The sequence below is a fragment of the Epinephelus moara genome, chromosome 1 (genome assembly GCF_006386435.1).
Source record: "Epinephelus moara isolate mb chromosome 1, YSFRI_EMoa_1.0, whole genome shotgun sequence".
Lineage (NCBI taxonomy): Eukaryota > Metazoa > Chordata > Actinopteri > Perciformes > Serranidae > Epinephelus > Epinephelus moara.
This window is the reverse complement of record NC_065506.1, coordinates 49,273,132-49,293,534: the sequence shown is the minus strand read 5'-3', so window position 1 is coordinate 49,293,534 and position 20,403 is coordinate 49,273,132. Positions and strand designations below refer to the sequence as shown.

The window sequence follows — 20,403 nt, the reverse complement described above, 5'->3', positions numbered from 1 at the left end:
CTAGAGCAGCGAGCTGGTGGGGCTGCCTGGCAGCGGGGGGCTGTGGCTGTGCAGGGTGAGGCTGTGGCTGTGGGAGGGGCTCGGGCGCACAGGAAGCAGGTCGTAGTGACTCGGGATGTGGCTGTTCCTCGGCAGGTCGTACGGGTTCTGAGGGTAACTGGGAACCACCATGCTGCCGGCTCCCTGGACGATGCTGATGGTCGGTTCTGAGAGGAGATAAACGAGGTTAAAGTAGAGATGATTTAGTTGATGGATCAGTTCTCATTATTTCTATGCTGTTTTTTTTCCAGCCTCAAGGCATAAAACATGATGTAAGTAACACACCCATGTCATAGACGTTCTTGGCGGGTGCAGTGGTGGTGGTCGTAGTGGTGATGATGGCAGCGGCGGCGGAGCAACAGTGTGTCATGTGTTCATGGTGAGCTGGCGACTTCATCTCCACATAGCTGCTCTCTGAGTGTTTACACACAGCAGGTGCGTCATTGATGGTGGCATACGGGTTCTCACTGTTGAGGGAGCAGGTGCTGGACAACGAGCCCTTCATGTAGTCTGAAAGATAAACATCGTCCATCATTAACCTCCATCCATCAGTGACGCTCTGTGACTCACGGAGGAACGAGTCACATGAACCTGTTGGACTCCTGTTGAACTGGAGAGGCTCCTCACTGAGGTATAACCTGTACTGCAGCACATCCAAACCTCAGACTTACAGTTCTTAGAGTTTAATATTTATTAAAGGATAAAATCCTCCTCTAAAAATTAAAAATACAAACCACAGATATTCAAAAACAGCAACTTCCTGAACTGAAACCAGCTGCTGTTCTGTTTCCTTCTCATGAAGGTTAGAAAGAAAAATCTGATGTGTCATGTATGAACCATTTCCTGCAGGCTGCTGGCCCTTACAGGAGTTACCATAGCAACCAATTTCATGTCTGATAACAGGGCCTATCAGCAGCACTGCTCCCTCAGACATCATGTCAGAAATTTCCTGCTGTTATAACTCCAAATTACATTTCTGTAGATGCTGCTGTCAGACGATGAGGCTGAGGATATTCTTTATATTTCTGATTTGTCAACAAATTCCACCAACAGAAATCTGTCTCACAAACTTCCTAAACTTTTATTTTTAACCAGAATTTATGATTTGCTGTTGTATGACTCCGCCCACCAGTCCAGTGTCTCTGACAGTCTCCATCCATGTCAGTGAAAACATGGATGCTTCACACACAGAAGATCTATACAATCAGCACAGTTTCAAGATTAGAGTCACCAATTCAGTATCTGACCAAATGTCTCCCCTTCTGTTCCTGAGATATGATGTTAAGACATGATGATGTCACAGTCAAGCTGACCTTTGACCTTTTGACCTTCATTATTTTATCCTGTCAGACATTTGTGTCAAGTTTGGTCAGAATTAATGTATGAATTCTGGAGTTGTCCAGTTGACCACTGAAATCTAATCACTTAATTGTTGAGTCCAAGTGGACGTTTGTGCCAAATTTGAAGAATGGCCCTCAAGGCCTTCTTCAGATATCAGGTTCACCAGAGTGAAAAGGACACATGGTCACACTGACCTTTGACCACCAAATTCCAAACAGATCATTCTTGAGTTCAAGTGGACATTTGTGCCACATTTAAAGAAATTCCCTTGAGGCGTTCTTGAGATACCGTGCTCACAAGGATGGGGACACGTACACAAATGTCCTACTGGACATTTGTATTAAGTTTTGTCATAATTAGTGTATGAATTGTTAAGTCATGGCCAAAAACATATTTTGTGGGGTCACACTGACCTTTGACCACAAAATCCTATTCAGTTTATTCTTTAGTCCAGGTCGACCTTGGTGTCAAATTCAGAGGAACTTTCTGAAGGTGTTTTTGAGATATCACCTTCACGAGAATGAGGCAGATGCAAGGTCACAGTGACCTTGAAGTGACCTTGACCTTTGACCATTGAAATCTAATCAGTTCATTGTTGAGCCCAAGTGGACGTTTGTGCCAAATTTAAAGAAACTCATTCAAGCTGTTCTTAAAATATTGCGTTCATGAGAATGAGATGGATGCGAGGTCACAGTGACCTTGACCTTTGGCCACCAGAATCTGTTTGTGCCAAATTTGGAGAGTGATCTTAAGATATCATGTTCACAAGAATGGAACAGACTGATGGATTTTTGTACAGATGTATGAACAAACCGGAAACATAATGTCTTCAGCCACGGCTAGCGCCAACAAGAGGAAATAAAGACTTTGTTGGGGAGTATTTTCAGTGGCAGATTAATCCACATTTGCTGTTCTGGTGTCAGCGGGATGGTGTGTGAAGGTGTCAAAATAACCTACAGTGTGTGTGTTCATGGTGATGAAGGAACAGTGATGTGTTTTTATGGCACACAGGAAGAAGATGGCTGCTGATTGACTCACTGGTGGTTTTGGTTTCTTTGGGATTTAACGTAAAGAATAAAAACGTAGACTATCACAATAACAACTGTCCTGTAAGAAAAACACATGTTAAAATAATAATTTCATCACAGGACAACAGGTTAAACTCTCAGGCCAACATCAACAATCAGAAGCAGCTGAGGTTAAAAACATCTGAAGGAGAAACACAGCGAGTGCGAGGAGAACACAGCATTCAGTTATCGTGAGAAGTGCCCACAGGTGAGTTTTGGGAGTGATGGGGTCAAAGCAGGAGGAGCGCCCCGGCAGAGAGGGGAAACACACAGAGGAGAGGAGTCAGGTTCATCCTGCAGAGACACAAACACACAGTCAGCACCAGCAGGTTCGTATCAACAACAGCCAATCAAATACAATCATGTTCAGGGACAGAGTGCGTTCAGGAGCAGGCACTGTGAGGGTTCAACATGCTGCTCATCACTGACTCATCCTCTTCCTGCACTTTAACTCAGAGAAATAAACCTCCCGAAGAGTTCAGGTGGGTTCAGTCAGTTTCTCAGGTTCTCTTCTTCTCTGAAATCATTTGGTGTGTGTTACATGTGGAGTGTTTCATACTGTCTGTGGAGATCTGCAGAAGATCATCAGCCAAAACAACAAAACCACTGACAGTCCAACATTTAGTCACAATACGATGTTCTGCTGTGAAACTTTTGGTCCTGATGTTCATGTGGACGCCACCTGACAGGCTCCACCCACCTTAACACTGTTACAGACCAAGTTAACCCCCTCATGGCAACAGCACTCCCTGAAGGCTTGAAGCCTCATTTTGTCCTGCAGCTCATCTGTTTTATTAGATATTCTAACAGTAACCTAAATGATTAAGATTATGTTCATTTATAAACTTTAACTTTAACTTTGTACAAATCACTGTCAAAATATAATTTTACATTTGGTCAAAACAGAGATGTTTCTGTGGGACGATGAACCAGAGTTAGATACTCAGAGCTACATGTGATAAACGGACAGAGCAGCAGCGTCGCCGGTTAACATGCCGCAACATAAAATGCAAGAGAGGCTCTGATTGGCTGAGGGAACTGTTGGAGCGAGAGGATTGGCTGGGGGAGTCAGAGGTTGATGATGTCACACAGGCTCAGTCCACCTCACACTGTACCTCTGTAGTGCGGCTCCACGTGGTAACTGAAACGCCGGTCGATGCAGTAAACACCTGGAAGCAGAGAGGAAAGGTCCCGAAAGGTGAAAATAACACAAACAAACAAACAAACAAAACAAAACAAAACAAAACAAACAGAGAAAAAAAGTTCTGAAAGGTGAAAACATAAAAAAAATAAATAAATAAATAAAAAAGGTCCTTAAAGGTTTTCAAGATTTCTGCGTTTTCCGTTACGAGCACAGAAGATCATTTATGTCCCACGCCATCAACATTTTGATATCAACACATATGATATGAAGCAGCCTCCTTCATTCATGGTTCTGATGATGTCACTCGCAATTAACAACCCCGCCCCTTTTACATGAACGTGCTCGTGGCTGATTTTTTTTTCATTTTTTTTTCTTTTTTTAATTTTATATACTTTATTAATCCCCCTGAGGGGAAATTCAATTTTACAAGGTGCAGACACACCAAACCGACATCAAAGAACTAGCGGCGACGAAAGACAACTGTTGCGTCGTCTACGTCGCCTCACGTCGCCCTGTGTCAGTTGCATTTGAACACACTACACGGACTACATCCGACGGCCAAGTAGCACGTACGTTCTGCGCCTGCGTGAGAGAGAGCGGAGTGAGAGAGTGGTACATCCTGTCAGCCGAGGGGTTTCCTATCTGTGCAGCCGAGCACCGCAGCACCTCCACGGACTATTACATCCAGACGGTCCCGGTGTTTCCTCCGCAGGCTCCACTTCACTCAGCTGCCCGATAAACCCGCTGCTTCTTCCCACTTTAACCTGAATAACAAACCAGGGCTCGGTGCTCCGGTTGGATCCAAACGGAGAGCCGGGGCTAGCTCAGAGACTAGCGGAGGCTAACTGGCTGTGCTTCCCTCCGGTCATGCTGCGGCTAACGCTCCGCTAGCCGCTCCCAGCTAGCTCCAGTTTGTTATTCAGGTTAAAGTGTGAAGAAGCAGCGGGTCTGTGGGGCAGCTGAGTGAAGTGGAGCCTGAGGAGGAAGCACCGGTTAGCCCCGGTTTCACTACAGGCCGACGGTGCGGGACACACTGCAAAAACTAGGCCGACAGACGCTCAGTGACGGCCTGACTTTGGTCAACGGCCGACTGTCGGCTTGGTGTGTCAGGGCCTTTAGGAAAACCTAGAGCTGACTGAACTAGTTGATAACCGGTTATCAGACGGCCGATGTGACGGTTAGTCAGGCCAGATAATGACAAGATATCCTGAGTAAGTTGAACTGGCTTCGTGCTTCCTGTTTGGTGTTGAGAAGAGCGCAGACATTGGTTGTTGATGTTCACGTCATTGAACTTTAGTATTTGCCTGAGCCAAGACTAAAAACTTACAAGAATATTAAACATGTCTGATTTTATTGGAACGTTGAGACGAGAAAAAGACTGAAGACAGCTCAGACTGAGTTTAATGACCTCACACCAAAAGATGGAGATCACAGAGTTCACCAACTGACGTAAAACTCTCATGATTTTAAAACAACATCTGTTAGTTTAAAGTCACATTTAAGTCTGTTTGTTTTGTTCTGTTTAAGAAAAGTTTAAGTCGGTAGAACTCAGTGTTAATTTACTCAGTGTTAGTCCCTAATTGTCGTGACTGTGTGTGATGGGTTCTGCTGAAGGCTGCAGAGCTGAATCTGTGTTTAGTCATCTAGTGCCAGGAATTTTAAAACTGCAGCGTCAGAGTACAGTGTGTCCTTTAGTCCTCACATTATTCTGCAGAAATATTCCAGTTCATCATCCCATTCTTCCTAAACAGCGTCTGTAGGTGTGACTGTGTGACGCCGCAGAGCCAAAGCAAAAGAAACTCAGACTGACCGAGATCGCTGAGGTTACAGTACGCCCCCCACTCTGGAGCACTGTTCCTGTGGCGCTTCTTCGTCTTCATCTGGGAAACACACACAGGATGAAACACATTAAAACACACACTGTAACACTCACAGAAATGAGACGATGCTTCGTGTCCTGATGACGTGACACTTTAATTCTTTGTGGCAGGACATAAAGATTTCAGCCAAACGTGTAAACCAGAGTGACGTCAGACACTGAAACATTCTGTTCTTCTCCTGTAATTTAATCAGGACCTTTTGGGACTTTTTACAATATTGGCTGAATTACAAGGATCAAAATATTATGATTTTTATATTATGAAAATATAAAGTTTTCTGAAAACAGAATTTGGGATCAATATTTTATTATATTTTATTCACAATTTAAAAATAAATAAATAAATAACTAGCCCAATATTTCCTGCCTTTCTAAATGAAGTAATTCTAAACAAAAAATATGTAAAATGCTGTAAAATAGGAAAGGCCCTCTGTCGTTATGAATATCTGTGAACTTTAAATCCTGAATGAATCACTTTCATTTTGTGTTTTAGTTTTGTTTGTCGTTCATTATCATTTATTTCTGTCTGCTGTTTCACTGAGTTATTTTAATACTGTAATCTGTATTCATGATGCCATAAGACGCCTTTTCGATTGTAAATAACTAATTAAAGTTAGGATGAGAAGGCACGTATTAATATTTAAGATTTGTTAGGCCCCGCCCCCTTTGGTTCCTGTTTTATAAAGAATGGATCTTTGATTTCTGACTGACAGAGACGAAAGCTGCTCATTTTGTTAAAATGACAACCTGTTACCAGCTCACCCTTTTTAAGGGCAGTGGCCTTGTGGGTAACCTGTATGACAACCCTTCATTACATATCTGCTTGAACAGCTGTGAGGTTGTTGTACTGTTGGTTCTCAACATCTGCAGGCACACAGGTGCACACACATATGTGTCTATTAATGCTTTTTTTTTATGGGGCACATTATTCTTTCATACTGCAGTTTATCTGACTGTTTGTTTCCAGGGGTAGAAAAAATGTTTTCCTGTACTCTTGTATACATGATTTCTTAAATGTGAAAAATAATAAATAAAGTGGATTAAAAAAACTGCCAAAAATAAAGCAGCCGAAATCACATCTACCAGAGAAAGAGTCCTTGAACGTACCTTGGCGGAGCTCCTCTTGTCCGGCTTGGCGTAGTGGGCAGCGTAGGTGCACGGCCCCAGAGTGCGGTAGCTGGGGTTGGAGAAGCAGCGTCCTACAGAGCTGTTACTGGGAGAGGACTCTGGAGAGGAGAGCAGGCCTGTACACTGCAGCCCTGCTGTCAGCACACAGCATCAGCACACACACTGACATCATCTACACATCATCAATACACACACACACAACCTGACACCAGGAATCTACACACTGATGCTGCAGATTAAAACAAAGGAAGTCCAACTGGAACCAAGAGAAGACACTGAGAACATTCATCTCCTTTACCTGCTCTCTCCTGCGTGTGATCATAGAAGGTTAGAGCCGCACAGACACTAACAGTCATTATCTCACACAGTGCAAATTAATTTACAACAATTTTCAATAACTGATTGTTTATAAAGCTTCCAGCCTCTAAAATGTGAGATTTCTGTTTTCTATCATTGTAAATTGAATCTCTTTGGCCTGACAAAACAAACTGATGAAAAACTTTCTCACATTTTTTGACAATTTATGGATTAAATGATTAAATGAAAACAGTATCAGTTCCAGTCGTAGCTCAGGTCGTCTGTCCGTCCACTCAGCCTGATGTGAAAGAAAGAAAACCACCTGGAGGAAGAAGCTAACCACCAGAGCCTCGGTCGTCTCACCTGAGAGGGAGTAGTCTGTGGAGTTGATGTGCAGGGCGGGCGTGTAGGTGACGCTCGGCACGTGGTGGCCTTTCTCTCTCTGCCGGTAGCGGAACCAGACGACCAGGCCGAGCATGGCCATGATGAGCAGCAGCAGGAAGATGATGCCCAGGACGGCGCCAGCCGACTGGCGCTCTGATGCCAGCGCCGGGCTGATCTTGGTGTACGGGTTCAGCTCCTCCATCATCAGAGCCGCTGAGCAGAACAGGGACACACAACAGGTAAACACACAACACCTGATCTCCTGTCACCAACACACACTACGGCTCATTAAAGTCCTCACAGTTCACTCACAGCTGTGTTGTTGACTCTACATACTTTATTCTTGTATTTTACACCAGATCTGTCTTTGTATCTGTAACCCAGCAGACGTGTGTGTCCATCAGAAAACTCTTTGTTCCTTCATCCTACAGAAACACTTTGTCTTCTTTTTAATCTCTAACATAATGTATATCCTCCTGTCATCTTGTTTTCATGTTTCATCTCCATCAGACCCTCAGATCAGCCTCACACACACAACATTAGCTCTCACCCTGGTCACAGCGGATGCCTTTGAAGCCGATGCTGCAGTAACAGGTTCCCGTCACGTAGTCACAGGTGGCGTTGTTCATGCACTCACACAGCTGCTGGCAGCCGTAACCAAACGTCCCTGCAGGACACTCTGGACACAGAGGAGGAGCAGAGGTTTGATATGTCTTTAGATCTCACAGGTGGATGAGCAGAGATTATTATAGGTGTAATGTTTAAACTCAGAACTCTGATTATCAGTTTAAGTTCCATCGTCTCTTTGTGGCTTCAGCTCATCATCTTAAAAACATGAAACTATGGCCGAGTCCACACGGACATGGGTATTTCTGAAAACAGGGTTTTTTCCCTTGTTTTTAAAAAATCCTCTGTCCAAATGAGAATGCAAAAACCAAACCACTGTCCAGATGAAGCCAAACCAACAGTCAGCTATATCACCCTAAAGCCAGGCAAAGGGTAAGAAGAAGAAGACGACCAATCAGATCGCTGAAAAATAGATTTTTTTCCCCCTTTTTTTAGTTTTTATTTTTATTTAATATCATTTAATTTTTTATAACTATAATAATGATAATTATTTTCCTCTTCAGTTGATCTACTAAAGCCAGATTAATATGGACTGGTTGCTGCCACACGTTGGGTTTAGGGGTAATGATTGTGTGTTATCGTTTGGAAAAGATCATGTTTGGTGCCACTATCTCAGCAGGAAACACTGCGATGGATCGCTTAAAGACAACCTCATTAAAGGAAATGGCCACTTTAGAATGAAAATACAGTCGGTACTTACTGACCCTCATGCCGACAGGAAGTCCAGTGTAGTTTTTTAATCCACAAAACTCGTTCGAGGTATCGGAGGATAACAGCTAGCCGGATTTTGAAAATGTAATAAAACTGCATAAATAATGCATTTCAAAAACGTCAGAGCGGCTCATCCGTCATAATCCAAGTGCCCTGAAGCTGCGGCATGCAACACTGACTTGAAAAGACTTAATTTACTCCACTTTTATAGCATCATTTTTCACCGTGGTCAGTTAGCCTGCAGGAGCGCTGAGTTAACATGGGAACTCGTTCGGAGACATTCTTGTTCTTGAGTGACTCGATATGCAGGCTAACTGACCACGGTGAGAAATGATGCTATAAAAGTGGAGTAAATTACGTCTTTTCAAGTCAGTTTTGTACGCCGCAGCTTCAGGGCACTTGGATTACGACGGATGAGCCACTCTGACGTTTTTGAAATGCATTAGCAGAGTTTTATTACATTTTCAAAATGTGGGTTCCATGCGCTTCAAGTGTAGCTGTTATTCCGGCTAGCTGTTATCTTCCGACACCCCGAAGGAGTTTTGTGGATTAAAAAACTACACTGGACTTCTTGTCGGCATGAGGGTCAGTAAGTACTGTCTGTATTTTCATTCTAAAATGGCCATTTCCTTTAAGGGGTTAAAAAGATGTCAAAAACACAGTAATGACTCCTTAAATCACAACCAGTTCAGTTGTTTGTTGGCGTCTCTCTAAGGTGTCAAATCATCCACAGTCCCCTCCACAGTCAGCTCAGATACTACGTCACTTTAGAAACACTGATATGATTCTTATGAAACGTGCTGTCTGAAGCTGTTTCATTTCACTCAGTGACTTAATGGAGAAGGGGCGGGACTTAATAAGGTTATACTTCCTCTCACTCCTTTTCAGATGTGTAAATCAAAGTAACTTTACACTGACAACTGCTTTACATTATTTGTGAATGTAACTTTCTGTTGGTATCTTCAAGTCTTTTTTTTACATGTGTAAAATAAAAATCAAATATAAATATCAACGTGAAAATAAAACGTGTCCGGAGTTTGCAGAAACGTACAATGCCGACGTTTTCATCTGATGACTGGACTGAGCGCACAACGTACACATATGTGCAGAGATTTAAAGGAACAGTTACCTCAGTATAAACTGTGGTGTGAAATGAGTTGATGAATTTACATAATCTCATAATCTATGTTGTCATAACACATCCCTCCATCTTTACTATGCAGCAGCTGTTGTGCTTCGTTTTCATTTTCTTCATCATTTTTACAATATAACTAATGTTTATTCTATTAACATACGTTTTAATATGAAGTATAATCATTTTCATTATTGTTGAACTACGTGAGCAGAATAATAATAATATGAGAATATCATTATTTTGTGATGACACGAGGCTGTCTAAGACATCGATGAGATTACTACTCAGCCTTCGCTGGTTTACTTTCATCCTGAACACCTGACACTCTGTGTGTACGGACGTGGACGTGCACACACACTCACTGAGCTCACAGCTCTGTCCGATGAAGCCCGTCCTGCAGGAACACTGTCCGCTGATGTGGTCGCAGTCGGCGCCGTTCTGACAGCGACACACTTCAGCACACTGGGCGCCGTAGAAACCTGTGGGACAGCCTGAAGACAGACACACAACAGCATGTTTTCAATGTCTAACAGAGGACGAGGACACTTTCCAACATCAGCTGTTCCTCAGACCTGAGAGATGATCCACTCATCTGAAGCAGCTTTCCTGTGACTGGCTAATCTGTTCTGTCACAGTGGAACCAGCACGGATCATCTCTGCAGATTGAACCGGACCCAGTTTGCATCTCAGGCAGATTTAACCCTGGAGACACTCTGGAGCTGTTTGTGGTGACGCAGCAGCATCAGTGCAGCAGATGAGTTTCACTCAGGATGGAAACAAACCCAGAAATAATCTGAGCTGACGTGGAGGATGAAAACTTTTAAATTAAACCACAGCTGTTTCCTGTAAACATCCATTAGACAGAACGAGCTGCTGGATCAGTTCTGACCTTTTATACTTACAATGCGACAGTAACGCAACCGTCGCTCATAACAGACTCTTTGGTTTCATGTTCACATTTGAGTTTTAGATTATATGACTGAACTGATGATTAGTTTACAGCCTCTGTGATTACACGCTGAGTTTTAGTTCTCTGCTGCTCAAATAATCTCCTGGAGTTATTAATAAAGGCTGGTTCTCCCTTTTATTATTCTCTAACAGTATCTGAACGACCCCAGCTGACCCTGAAGTCAATGTGATGGCAGAAAGAGGCTGCACTCTGACATCAGACAAACGTTAAAGTCTGGGTGAAGCAAGGAAGTGTTTATATGTGTGATGAGTTCGTAACACCACAGAATAATGTGTTATTAATAATCAGCAGAATATAAAAGATTAAAAACAATCACCAAGTATGTGAAGTGCAGATGATCCAAAATGCAGCAGCACGTCTGCTCACCAAGACTAAACGCCAAGAGCACATTACTCCAGTTTTAAAGGCTCTTTATCGGCTTCCTGTTTAGTTTAGAATTCATTTTAAGATTTCTCTTCATGGACTGGCTCCTGACTGTTTATCTGATATCTGGTATATTTTTTATGTGTGTGTATTTTTATCTTTTTAACTTCATTTTATTGTCTCATATCTGTATTTTCTCATTTTATTAATTTAAAGCACTTTGAGTTTCACTTGCTGCATCAACTGTGCTGCACAAATAAAGTTATCATTATTATTATTAGGCTTCAAAATGGGTTGTAAGGGGCAGTACAGGACTCCAGTGTGTCATCCAGCAGGTTTTTAGGCCCGACCAACAATCCTGGACACAGGGACAGTTTAACAGTCTGACTCCATGATGCAACAACACAGTTCTCAGTCATTATTTTCAAACATGCCTGATGTGTTTAAAAAGAAATCACTGACTTTGCTTCACCCAGACTTTAAATTTTGCTTGGAATGAAAATCAGGCTGACTATATTTTAAATGTCTAACGACGTTCGAGTTTCATGTTGTGTGGACGTTGGGTTTTATTTTCCATACCTCACGACTAAATGTTGTTCTACATTGAGATGACGTCAGCATGAGATGTTTGGAAGACGTTGGATTTTGGTTATTTAACTTCAACTTAAAACCAACAAAACATCAACGCCATCTATTGTCAGTGTTCTACGTCAAACTGACGTCGGCATTGGACGCTGTCCTAACATTGTATAAGCGTCTAACGATGTTGGCCAGGTGAGGTGAGCTGAGGTGGCATCGAACTCCACTGGGGAAAAGGATGAGGTAGAAAGGGAAGGAGGGAAGGGAGGAGATTTGGGTGGAGGAGACAAGAAGGAGACACGAGGAGAGAAGAGCCGAGGCAACAGGTTGATTAACAAAATGAGACACCTGCGCTTTGGACATGTGACACACAGCTGCATCATCAACTGTGTGTCACACCTAGACTTTCGCCAAGGATACACCTGTGTATCCCCGCTCACAGCTCCTCCTCTCTCCTTCCTCCTCAAGAATTTAGGACTTTTAGGAAGTGAGTGATCCTTCGAGGGAGCACACTGAGATCCATTTCTGGGTCACAGTCAGGAGGACGGAGGAGAGAGGAGACAAGGAGGCACAAAACTATCCGACTAAAAACTTCCCTCAGTCATAAGCAGCTGCTGTAGTCAGAGCGACACCTGAACAAGGCGATGGAAGTCATCCCACGTTTCACCTCTTTATTTAAAGTGGTGTCTATTTATTTAGCTTCATAAGAAAAAGCCAAATGTCTCCAGGCGTGTAGTTTGTTTGATCTGCCACCAGATGGAGGTGCAGGTGTGAGATATTCAAAGCAGGAGACCGACCTCTGTGACTCCGCTGCAAGAAGTGAGAGCGCATCAGTAACGTGCTCTCACAGCAGCCAGAGAGTGTATCACTGCTCTGTGTGTGTGTGTGTGTGTGTGTGTGTGTGGGAGGCATACGCTGAGTACAGTAGAGTCCCGTCCATCCAGGGCTGCAGTTACACTCTCCGTCTGTGGCGCTGCACTGAGCTCCGTTGTGACAGTTACACGTGTGGATGCAGTCTGGACCCCACGAGCCCTGAGGACACGCTGCCAATAACACGCATCAAAGCACACACACACACACACACACACACACACAGTTAGATAAAGACTGAGGAAGATGAACAATACACACAGTCTCCTCTCTAACGCAGCAGCAGCAGCAGCAGCANCACACACACACACACAGTTAGATAAAGATTGAAGAAGATGAACAATACACACAGTCTCCTCTCTAACGCAGCAGCAGCAGCAGCTGTCAGCAGGCTGAGCAGGAGCTGAGGACGCTCTGTGCCTTCAGCTGGGTGAACTGGGTGGTAGCTCTGTTCAGTGTAAGATGGATAATTAATGTCAGAGCCGATGGAGTAATTGCCTCTGGGTTTTTTCGTTTTGTTTGTTTTCCTCAGCGGTGTCTGACTGGTTCACGGTCAACTCCAGCGGGTCGATAAGTGCTTAGGTGAGAAAGGCGGGGGGGGATAGAGAGTGAGAAAGAGGAAGAGGAGATGATTTGTGGCGCCTCACGTTTGGAGCAGTCCTCGCCAATCCATCCAGGGTAGCACTGACAGGAGCCGTCGATTGGGTTACAGGTGCCGTTGTTGGTGCACAAACACGCCTCAGCGCAGGCTTTACCGAACTTTCCACTGGGACACACTGTGACGACACACACACACACACACACACACACACACACACACACACACACACACACGTACTCTTAGTCTTCATGGCAACACCAGTGATGGAAGACATACCCAGATATTTTACCTCCTGCATTCAAAACTTTACTGAAAAGGCAACTTATAGCCTGGACTCCATTTCCCCATGTTTCTGTGTCTCAGTGACTGATGGGAACAATTTCTAAAACTGGTCCAGTATTGACAGAGAGCGCTGCAGCCGACAACCACGAAACAGGCTGTAATGTCACCACTCTGTTCACACTGTCAGTGTCCGTCCACTAACAGTGTTTGTTTTGTCACTGACAGGCTCAGATTGTTATTCTAAGTGTCTGACAGCATTATGAAAGGATCCCTACAGAGACAGAGCTTTGTGTTCAAGAGTAAGATGCTTTTTGTTTAACCAGAAACAGCCCTGAAATCGAACATGCCCCGAGTGGTTACACTGCAGCCGATTTAACTGCTGTCGGCTACAGCGCTCTTTCTCAGTAGTGAACCACTTTCAAAGCTGTTGTTCCCATCAGTCACTGAGACACAAAGATGTGGGAAAATAGGGTCCAGGTTGCAAATTACCCTTTAAGTAAAGTTTTAAATGCAGGAGGCTGTAGTGTAATCCCTGCAGGCACTTGAGCACCGTCAGTGTCCGTCCACTAAAAGTGTTCTTGTCACTGACAGGCTCAGATTGTTATTCTGAGTGTCTGACAGCATTATGAAAGGATCCCTACAGAGATAGAGCTTTGTGTTAAAGAGGAAGATCCTTTTTGTTTAACCAGAAACAGTCCTGAAATCACCGTCCTTTTTGTTTAACCAGAAACAGTCCTGAAATCACCGTCACCAAACCCACCAGACTCCATTTAAATACTCTTACTCCTTAACACAAAGCTCTGTCTCTGTAGGGATCCGTTCATAATGTTGTCAGACACTCAGAATAACAGTCTGAGCCTGTCAGTGACAAAATAAACACTGTTAGTGGACGGACACTGTAATACCGCAGGGGGACACACAGAGTCTAATTCTGTGGGAAACAGAGGAAATAAAAAACATATTGAAAACAAAGTGAACAAAATTTAAAGAACATATGATTTGAGGAAACTAAATGTCTCTTTTCAGACTCTGTCAACAGGAAGCTTTACTGACCTTCTCCTTCAGTGAAACATTCAGTACAAAAACTCATTTTAATCATTATTATCATCTTTAATTTGATGAGAACTGAGTTTTTTTCAAATTGCATTCTGATTAAAATTGCTTTGAAACATACCTACTTATATGAAACAGTGTGAACTGAATCATCACTGCTGATTGTTTCTAATGTGCTAAGTGTTTCTGCAGAAAACAGGACGAGCCGGAGAAAAAAAAAGAGACTGTTCAATGTTTCTCATCGTGAAGTTTGTTTCCAGTTAATCATTTTAGGGAAATGCGCCTCCTGTTGCTTTAGGATGTAATACTTCTATTTTTTTATATCTGGATCTTTAAATCTAGTTACACTGATAAAATATTGAGACACACACAGTGTAGCGTCTGACGAGCCTGATGATATATTAATGTGCTTTGGGGTTTTTTGATTATTGCCAATTAAAGTAAGAGGATGTAGTGCTACTACTGCGTGCTCTATATCAATGGAGAGTTTAGTGTGAACTGAAAGTTGTGAGTTTATTGAGTTAAAAGTTTCTTATAAAACAGTGTGAACTCTCTGAGCAGGACGAACGGAGGCAGAGCGACGATCATGTGACATTTCAAACAAAGCGTAAAAGTTAGAAATATCCAGAGCTGCTGTTTAACGTGACCTCATGACGCCAAACCTTTAAATGTTTAATGAGTGTTTGTGTTGCATCATTATGACACATTACAGGACGCAGTGTGTGCTCATCGTCCCCTTCATTAAACATGAACACATCATTACAGTTTCAAAAATGTAATGTGCTGCGTCTTCATGTTAATGTTTAGATAAGATAAATATACATAAACCATATTCATTATTTCACTGTTCGCCACTCATTTGCATTTTACTGCCACCTGTTACACAAAATGTATCGTCTTCATTAATAGTTTCTGCCTGTCTCTGCTTTTAATAACCATTAGCCGGCCGTGCAGATTGTTTCTCGAACAGAATAAAACCCAGAAGGATTCTTTACTCGGAATACGAGAGCAATAAAGATCATTATGAACGCCTTAATGAAGTCCCTGCACTTACGTAACAGTAACCAATGTATGACTAGTGTCTGTAAACTTTGGATCAAAGTGACGCACGGCACATGTGAGTGCATGAAGAAAACCACGTTTAGTAAAGATAATTAGCAGGAGAGGGACCGCAGCTCCCCGAGGACCTTCTCTTAACTCAGCACACAATTAGACTTTAGCCAACGCTCTCTGGTGATGTCACTCGGTCCGTCCAACACTTTGGTCCACAGTGAAAAGTATCTCAACAACTATCTGGAGGGACGATAATGAAATGTGGTGCAGAGGTTCCTGTTCCGCGCATGATGGATCCTACTGATGGTGACTCTTTATAGAAACTTTAAACAGGTCAAAAAACAGTTTGAGTGGATTACTGATCGGCCCCACTGAGCCCAGGGGCCCAAAGTGTCAGGGGGCCTTCATCTTTTAAGTGTCACTCAAATGAACATGTACACACCCGGAGCCTCGTTTATAACCACTGCGTACACACAAAACAAGGCCTGCAATGTGCGTACGCCACTTTCTAGGCTTAAGTGGGGATTATTAAAAAAAACAAAACAAACTTGACAAGGAAATGGTGTGTACATCTGAGGAAACACTGACCCAGGATATATGTTTTTAAAATGCAAAGAGTCGTACAGTGTCTGAAACAAAGAGGATGGTGTATGCAGAGACGATGCTCTTAAAAATGTACGTTAAAGGTCCAGTGTGTGAGACTGAGGGGGGATTTAGTGGCATCCTGTGGTGAGGACTGCACATTACAACCAGCTGAAACTTCTCCTGTCTCCCAGGTCAAATACCGACGACCTCTGGTTTGTAGTCAGACTGAACCACCAGCCCAAAGTGTCTGACGACCTGGGAATGAGACTCAACAGTAAACTCCTGTTTCTCCAGTGACACACTGCACCTTTGATACAGATAATTACAATGATTAAATATTCATAAAGAGGATACATGGAATAAGACAGAGCGTAGAAATATAATCAAATCAAAGAAACATACAACACAGAACATACATCAAATATTATTCACAGAGAAGATGAGTTTCTGTCTGTGAATCACTGAAGACTGATGAAAGCATGAAAGTATTCCTTGATGTGTTTGAGGGTGAATTTCATTTTGTGTTTCACTGCTGTGGCTCCCTTATGAGCAAGTTATTCAAAACATCAGTTAAAGAATCCTGATTTGTTTCTGTTCAAGACCAAAACCTCAGGAACAAAACCTGGAGCCCGACTGACAAGACTCTCATCTGTACACACTACACGTTACATTAAAGGGGAACTGCAGTATCTTCCAGTCAGGGGCCTCATTAATAAAACTCTGCAGAGAATCCACACTAAATGTTTGCTATGTACAAATAAGGAAATGTATGTATGCCAAAAAAAATTCTGAACATCTGGATCTTAAGTTATCAGAGAAAAAAGATGAGCACACATGAGCAGGTGCTGGGCAAGCAGCCCCTCTCAGACAGGCCGAACACCATTGAAGAAACACAGATTTGTAACGTCAGACTGCTTTAATCAGTGTTTTTATTGGTTTAAATCAGCTGGTCTGTTTGTTTTGGAGAGGAGGAGACCTCTGTTGGTAATTCAGCTCCCGCTAAAAACCTCCTGAACAATGAACATTGAAGGAATTCTAACCGGGAGAACTCTGAGCTGGTTGCACTCTACAATCATCACCACTAGATGCCACTAAATCCTCCTAAATCTGACACACTGGACCTTTAATGCACAGTTTTAATATTCTATCCTCTTTATTTGAAACACTCCACAGCTCATTTTAAAACTAATATATTTTACACATTTCTTGTACTTTTCATATTTTTTTTATATGTTTGTCTATTTCATAATAACGATTTTCTTTTATTGTTTTTATTAGAGCGGTCAAAATAACACGTTCATTTAGATTAATTAATCACAGAGAAAATAACACATTAAAAAATGAATGCTGAGTAATCATGTTCAGTGATACCCTTTGAAACGGTGCATCATTGAAGGCCACAGTGTCCAGTGTCGATAGGAGCAGTGTTCTCTGCAGGTTCTGCAGGAAGGTGTTTTCGTACCATCGGAGAACTTCAGTCTGAAATTTCACCTCAACACAAAGACTTTAGCAGCAAACCCAGAGGTCAGAGCTAGCACAGCCTCACCTCAACACAAAGACTTTAGCAGCAAACCCAGAGGTCAGAGCTAGCACAGCCTCTGATGCTAACGCTAGCAGCCAGCCTCGTCACGCTACACTGGACCAGGTGTTCAGACTGAGTCAGTCTACCTGTGACCGACTCACTAACTCCCTCACAGAATGGACTGCAGACCAGTTTGGGTGGTCGAGGACAGGGGGACAACTGTGTCCAACGTCCAGCAGCTTCACAATGACACATCTGACAACACTGAATTGAACTGGAATTTTTTAAATACTTACACAGCAAAAATGATGTATGTGATTAATTTAGATGAATTAGCTATATATTTTTTTTAATTGTTTGACAGCCCTAGTTTTTGCACCAGGATACCGAGGCGCAGTGAAACCGTCTTGACACCAAAGCAGATGTTTGTATGTTTGCTTCTAAATGAAGATATCTTTGTTTTGTAGAGGTGTTACAGATAATGCACGGTGGCTAACACAGAGCACTCTGCAGCTCTCCTAAGAGCACATTTCTGTTCTGTGAGTTTCACATCTTGGACAGTTTCCACTTGAAAAAGATGTGATTTCTTCATTAAAGCGGTGAAAAGCCATTTTGTCTCAGTTAAATCTCACACACACACACACACACACACACACAGTTAGCTGTTTTCTTTAGAGATGCAGCAGAGCCTTTGAGAGTTTACCAGTCAATAACATCATTAGGGTATCACACGTCGGGAGGATGGGGATAGAGCGGGACTAAAAGCCCCGGCGCCGGTCGTCTGATTTATCAAGACTCGCTGGGTTATCTATGGACCTGCTCAAAGATGCAGCGGCCAGCGGAATGGCTAATGTAGGACAGGGCATAACTAAGGCCGTCTTCATGTTTAATGATGATGAATATTTCACAGCACACTCCTCCACTGTCTCTATTTAAAATTCAACTTGGCAATGGACCTTGGACCAGCTGCCTTCATAGGAGAATTAACACCTGTTTAACCTGCAGAGGAGTTAAACCATACTGAAGTAATGATGTACAGGAGGAACCCACAAAAAGATGATTCAGATAAAATGAAGAGGTTGGAGAAGTTGTTAGAAGGACACACAGAACGAGCTCAAGGTTTAGATTTCTCTCTCTTTCATTACCTACAGTTCTAATGAAATGTAGACATTCAAGGGCTGCGCTTTATGCACCTCAATTCTCACCTAAAGTCAATTAGAGATGTCAGGGTTTCACAAAAAAAGGTTGTGTGAATGGAGATGTCAAAAGGCCGAGTGCAGCGGGTGAATCAATGTCTTCTGTCCTGTTTCTAAATAAACGGAGCAGCTGAAGGTTGCGAGCGGCTCGGAGACGTGTGAGAAGGTGATTACAAAACAGCATCAAATGAGATGTAGAAGACGAATCATGCACCAACTCTCTGAGAGTTTGTCCAACTGATCGACTCAAAAACAAAATGACGTTGGTGTCTGTGTGGAGCAGGTCTGCTGCATGTCACACTGACGGGTCTAAAAATATGTTGGTCACAATCTGTGTCACACGGAGAGAGACATTTTGAGATGTTTCAGGCAGGCTGTGTTTAGTGGCCGCAGCTCTAAAGTGGCAGTCGGTGGACGTGTCTCAGAGTGTGATATAGGACCTCAGCTCTGGACAGAGATATCACCACATTTTATAAACCACACCGTGTGTATAGAAGCCTTTAGACGACCAAGCCCAAATTATACTTTCTGTGTTCACACAGAGGGTTTGTGTGATGTAATGTAAAATTAGTTTTTTTTACGAGGGGGCTTTTTAAAACCCTGTGGAGTTGCATTTTTTGGGCTTGAGATCAAAAATTAATTTTAAATGCTACATTACAAACTGATTGAGGGAATCTGACGTGGGCATCTAATGGTGTGTTCGATTGGCACTAGGAAGTTGGAATTTCTGAGTTCCCCGTTGGAAATTTCAACCGGAATGCCCCCTGAAGTCAGATATCCAACTCGGAAAATTGGAGGAACCTCACCAACCCCGACCTAAAAATCTAAGGTTTTACTTAAGTATTACAGCTGCAGTGATTTACTGTTTATAGCACTTTTCATCTCATTAAATCAGTTGTACGCACAGTTCAACATGTACCTGTTGACATGTTGCTAGACAACCATTCACACTCACATTCACACATGGGACTGTCTTTGGACTGTGGGAGGAAGCTGAAGCACCTGGAGGAAACCCACGCTGAAACGGGGACAACATGCAAACTCCCCACAGAAGGGCTCCCACACCCTGGGGTTCAAACTAGGAACCTTCTTGCAAATTATTAGTAATGCTAAAATTTATGCTATTCAGTTTATTGTTGCACACAGACTCTAGATAGAGACGGTAGCCATGTTTCCATCAGCCTGTTTAGATGCGCATCTAGAAGTATCGCATCGGAAAATTATGATGGAAACGCCAAATTTCAAATTAAAACCTCCTGATTCGCACAAACTAAAATACGCTCGCTTTAGCCGGGTTTTGGTTGATTCGAAAAAATGTTGATTCGCAAAACGGGGGATGGAAACAGTTATGTTCGAATTAAGTCTGACATAGCGCACCTCTCTCCATGGTGATATCCACACTCCGGGTCGGGAAGGCGGTAATGCATTTACAAGCTGGTTGCCAACCGCCAGAAAACGTAGAAGAAGAATGCGAGACTTGTTTTGTTTTCGCTTCTGCGGAAAACTCGTGCGAGTGCGTAGTTTTCACCAAAGTCCGTACATTTAATGGAAACACACAGGATTCATATTTCTTTTAA

At 42.9% G+C, this 20,403-nt stretch overlaps 1 protein-coding gene across 3 annotated transcripts in view; it reads right to left on the bottom strand.

Moving 5' to 3' along the window:
* The window catches only part of LOC126383691 (multiple epidermal growth factor-like domains protein 11), a 214,304-nt gene continuing 193,901 nt past the window's right edge, over positions 1-20,403 (bottom strand). For 2 of the 3 annotated variants that reach the window (XM_050035486.1, XM_050034701.1), the window contains exons 17-26: positions 13,182-13,310; positions 12,579-12,707; positions 10,115-10,243; positions 7,830-7,958; positions 7,259-7,492; positions 6,578-6,729; positions 5,402-5,471; positions 3,563-3,616; positions 325-549; positions 1-206 (exon numbers count right to left, since the gene is read on the bottom strand). In XM_050035486.1, the coding sequence (XP_049891443.1) occupies positions 1-206; positions 325-549; positions 3,563-3,616; positions 5,402-5,471; positions 6,578-6,729; positions 7,259-7,492; positions 7,830-7,958; positions 10,115-10,243; positions 12,579-12,707; positions 13,182-13,310 (1,457 nt within the window). The remainder of the gene's footprint in view (positions 207-324; positions 550-3,562; positions 3,617-5,401; positions 5,472-6,577; positions 6,730-7,258; positions 7,493-7,829; positions 7,959-10,114; positions 10,244-12,578; positions 12,708-13,181; positions 13,311-20,403) is intronic. The other variant, XM_050036278.1, reaches the window with a different exon arrangement.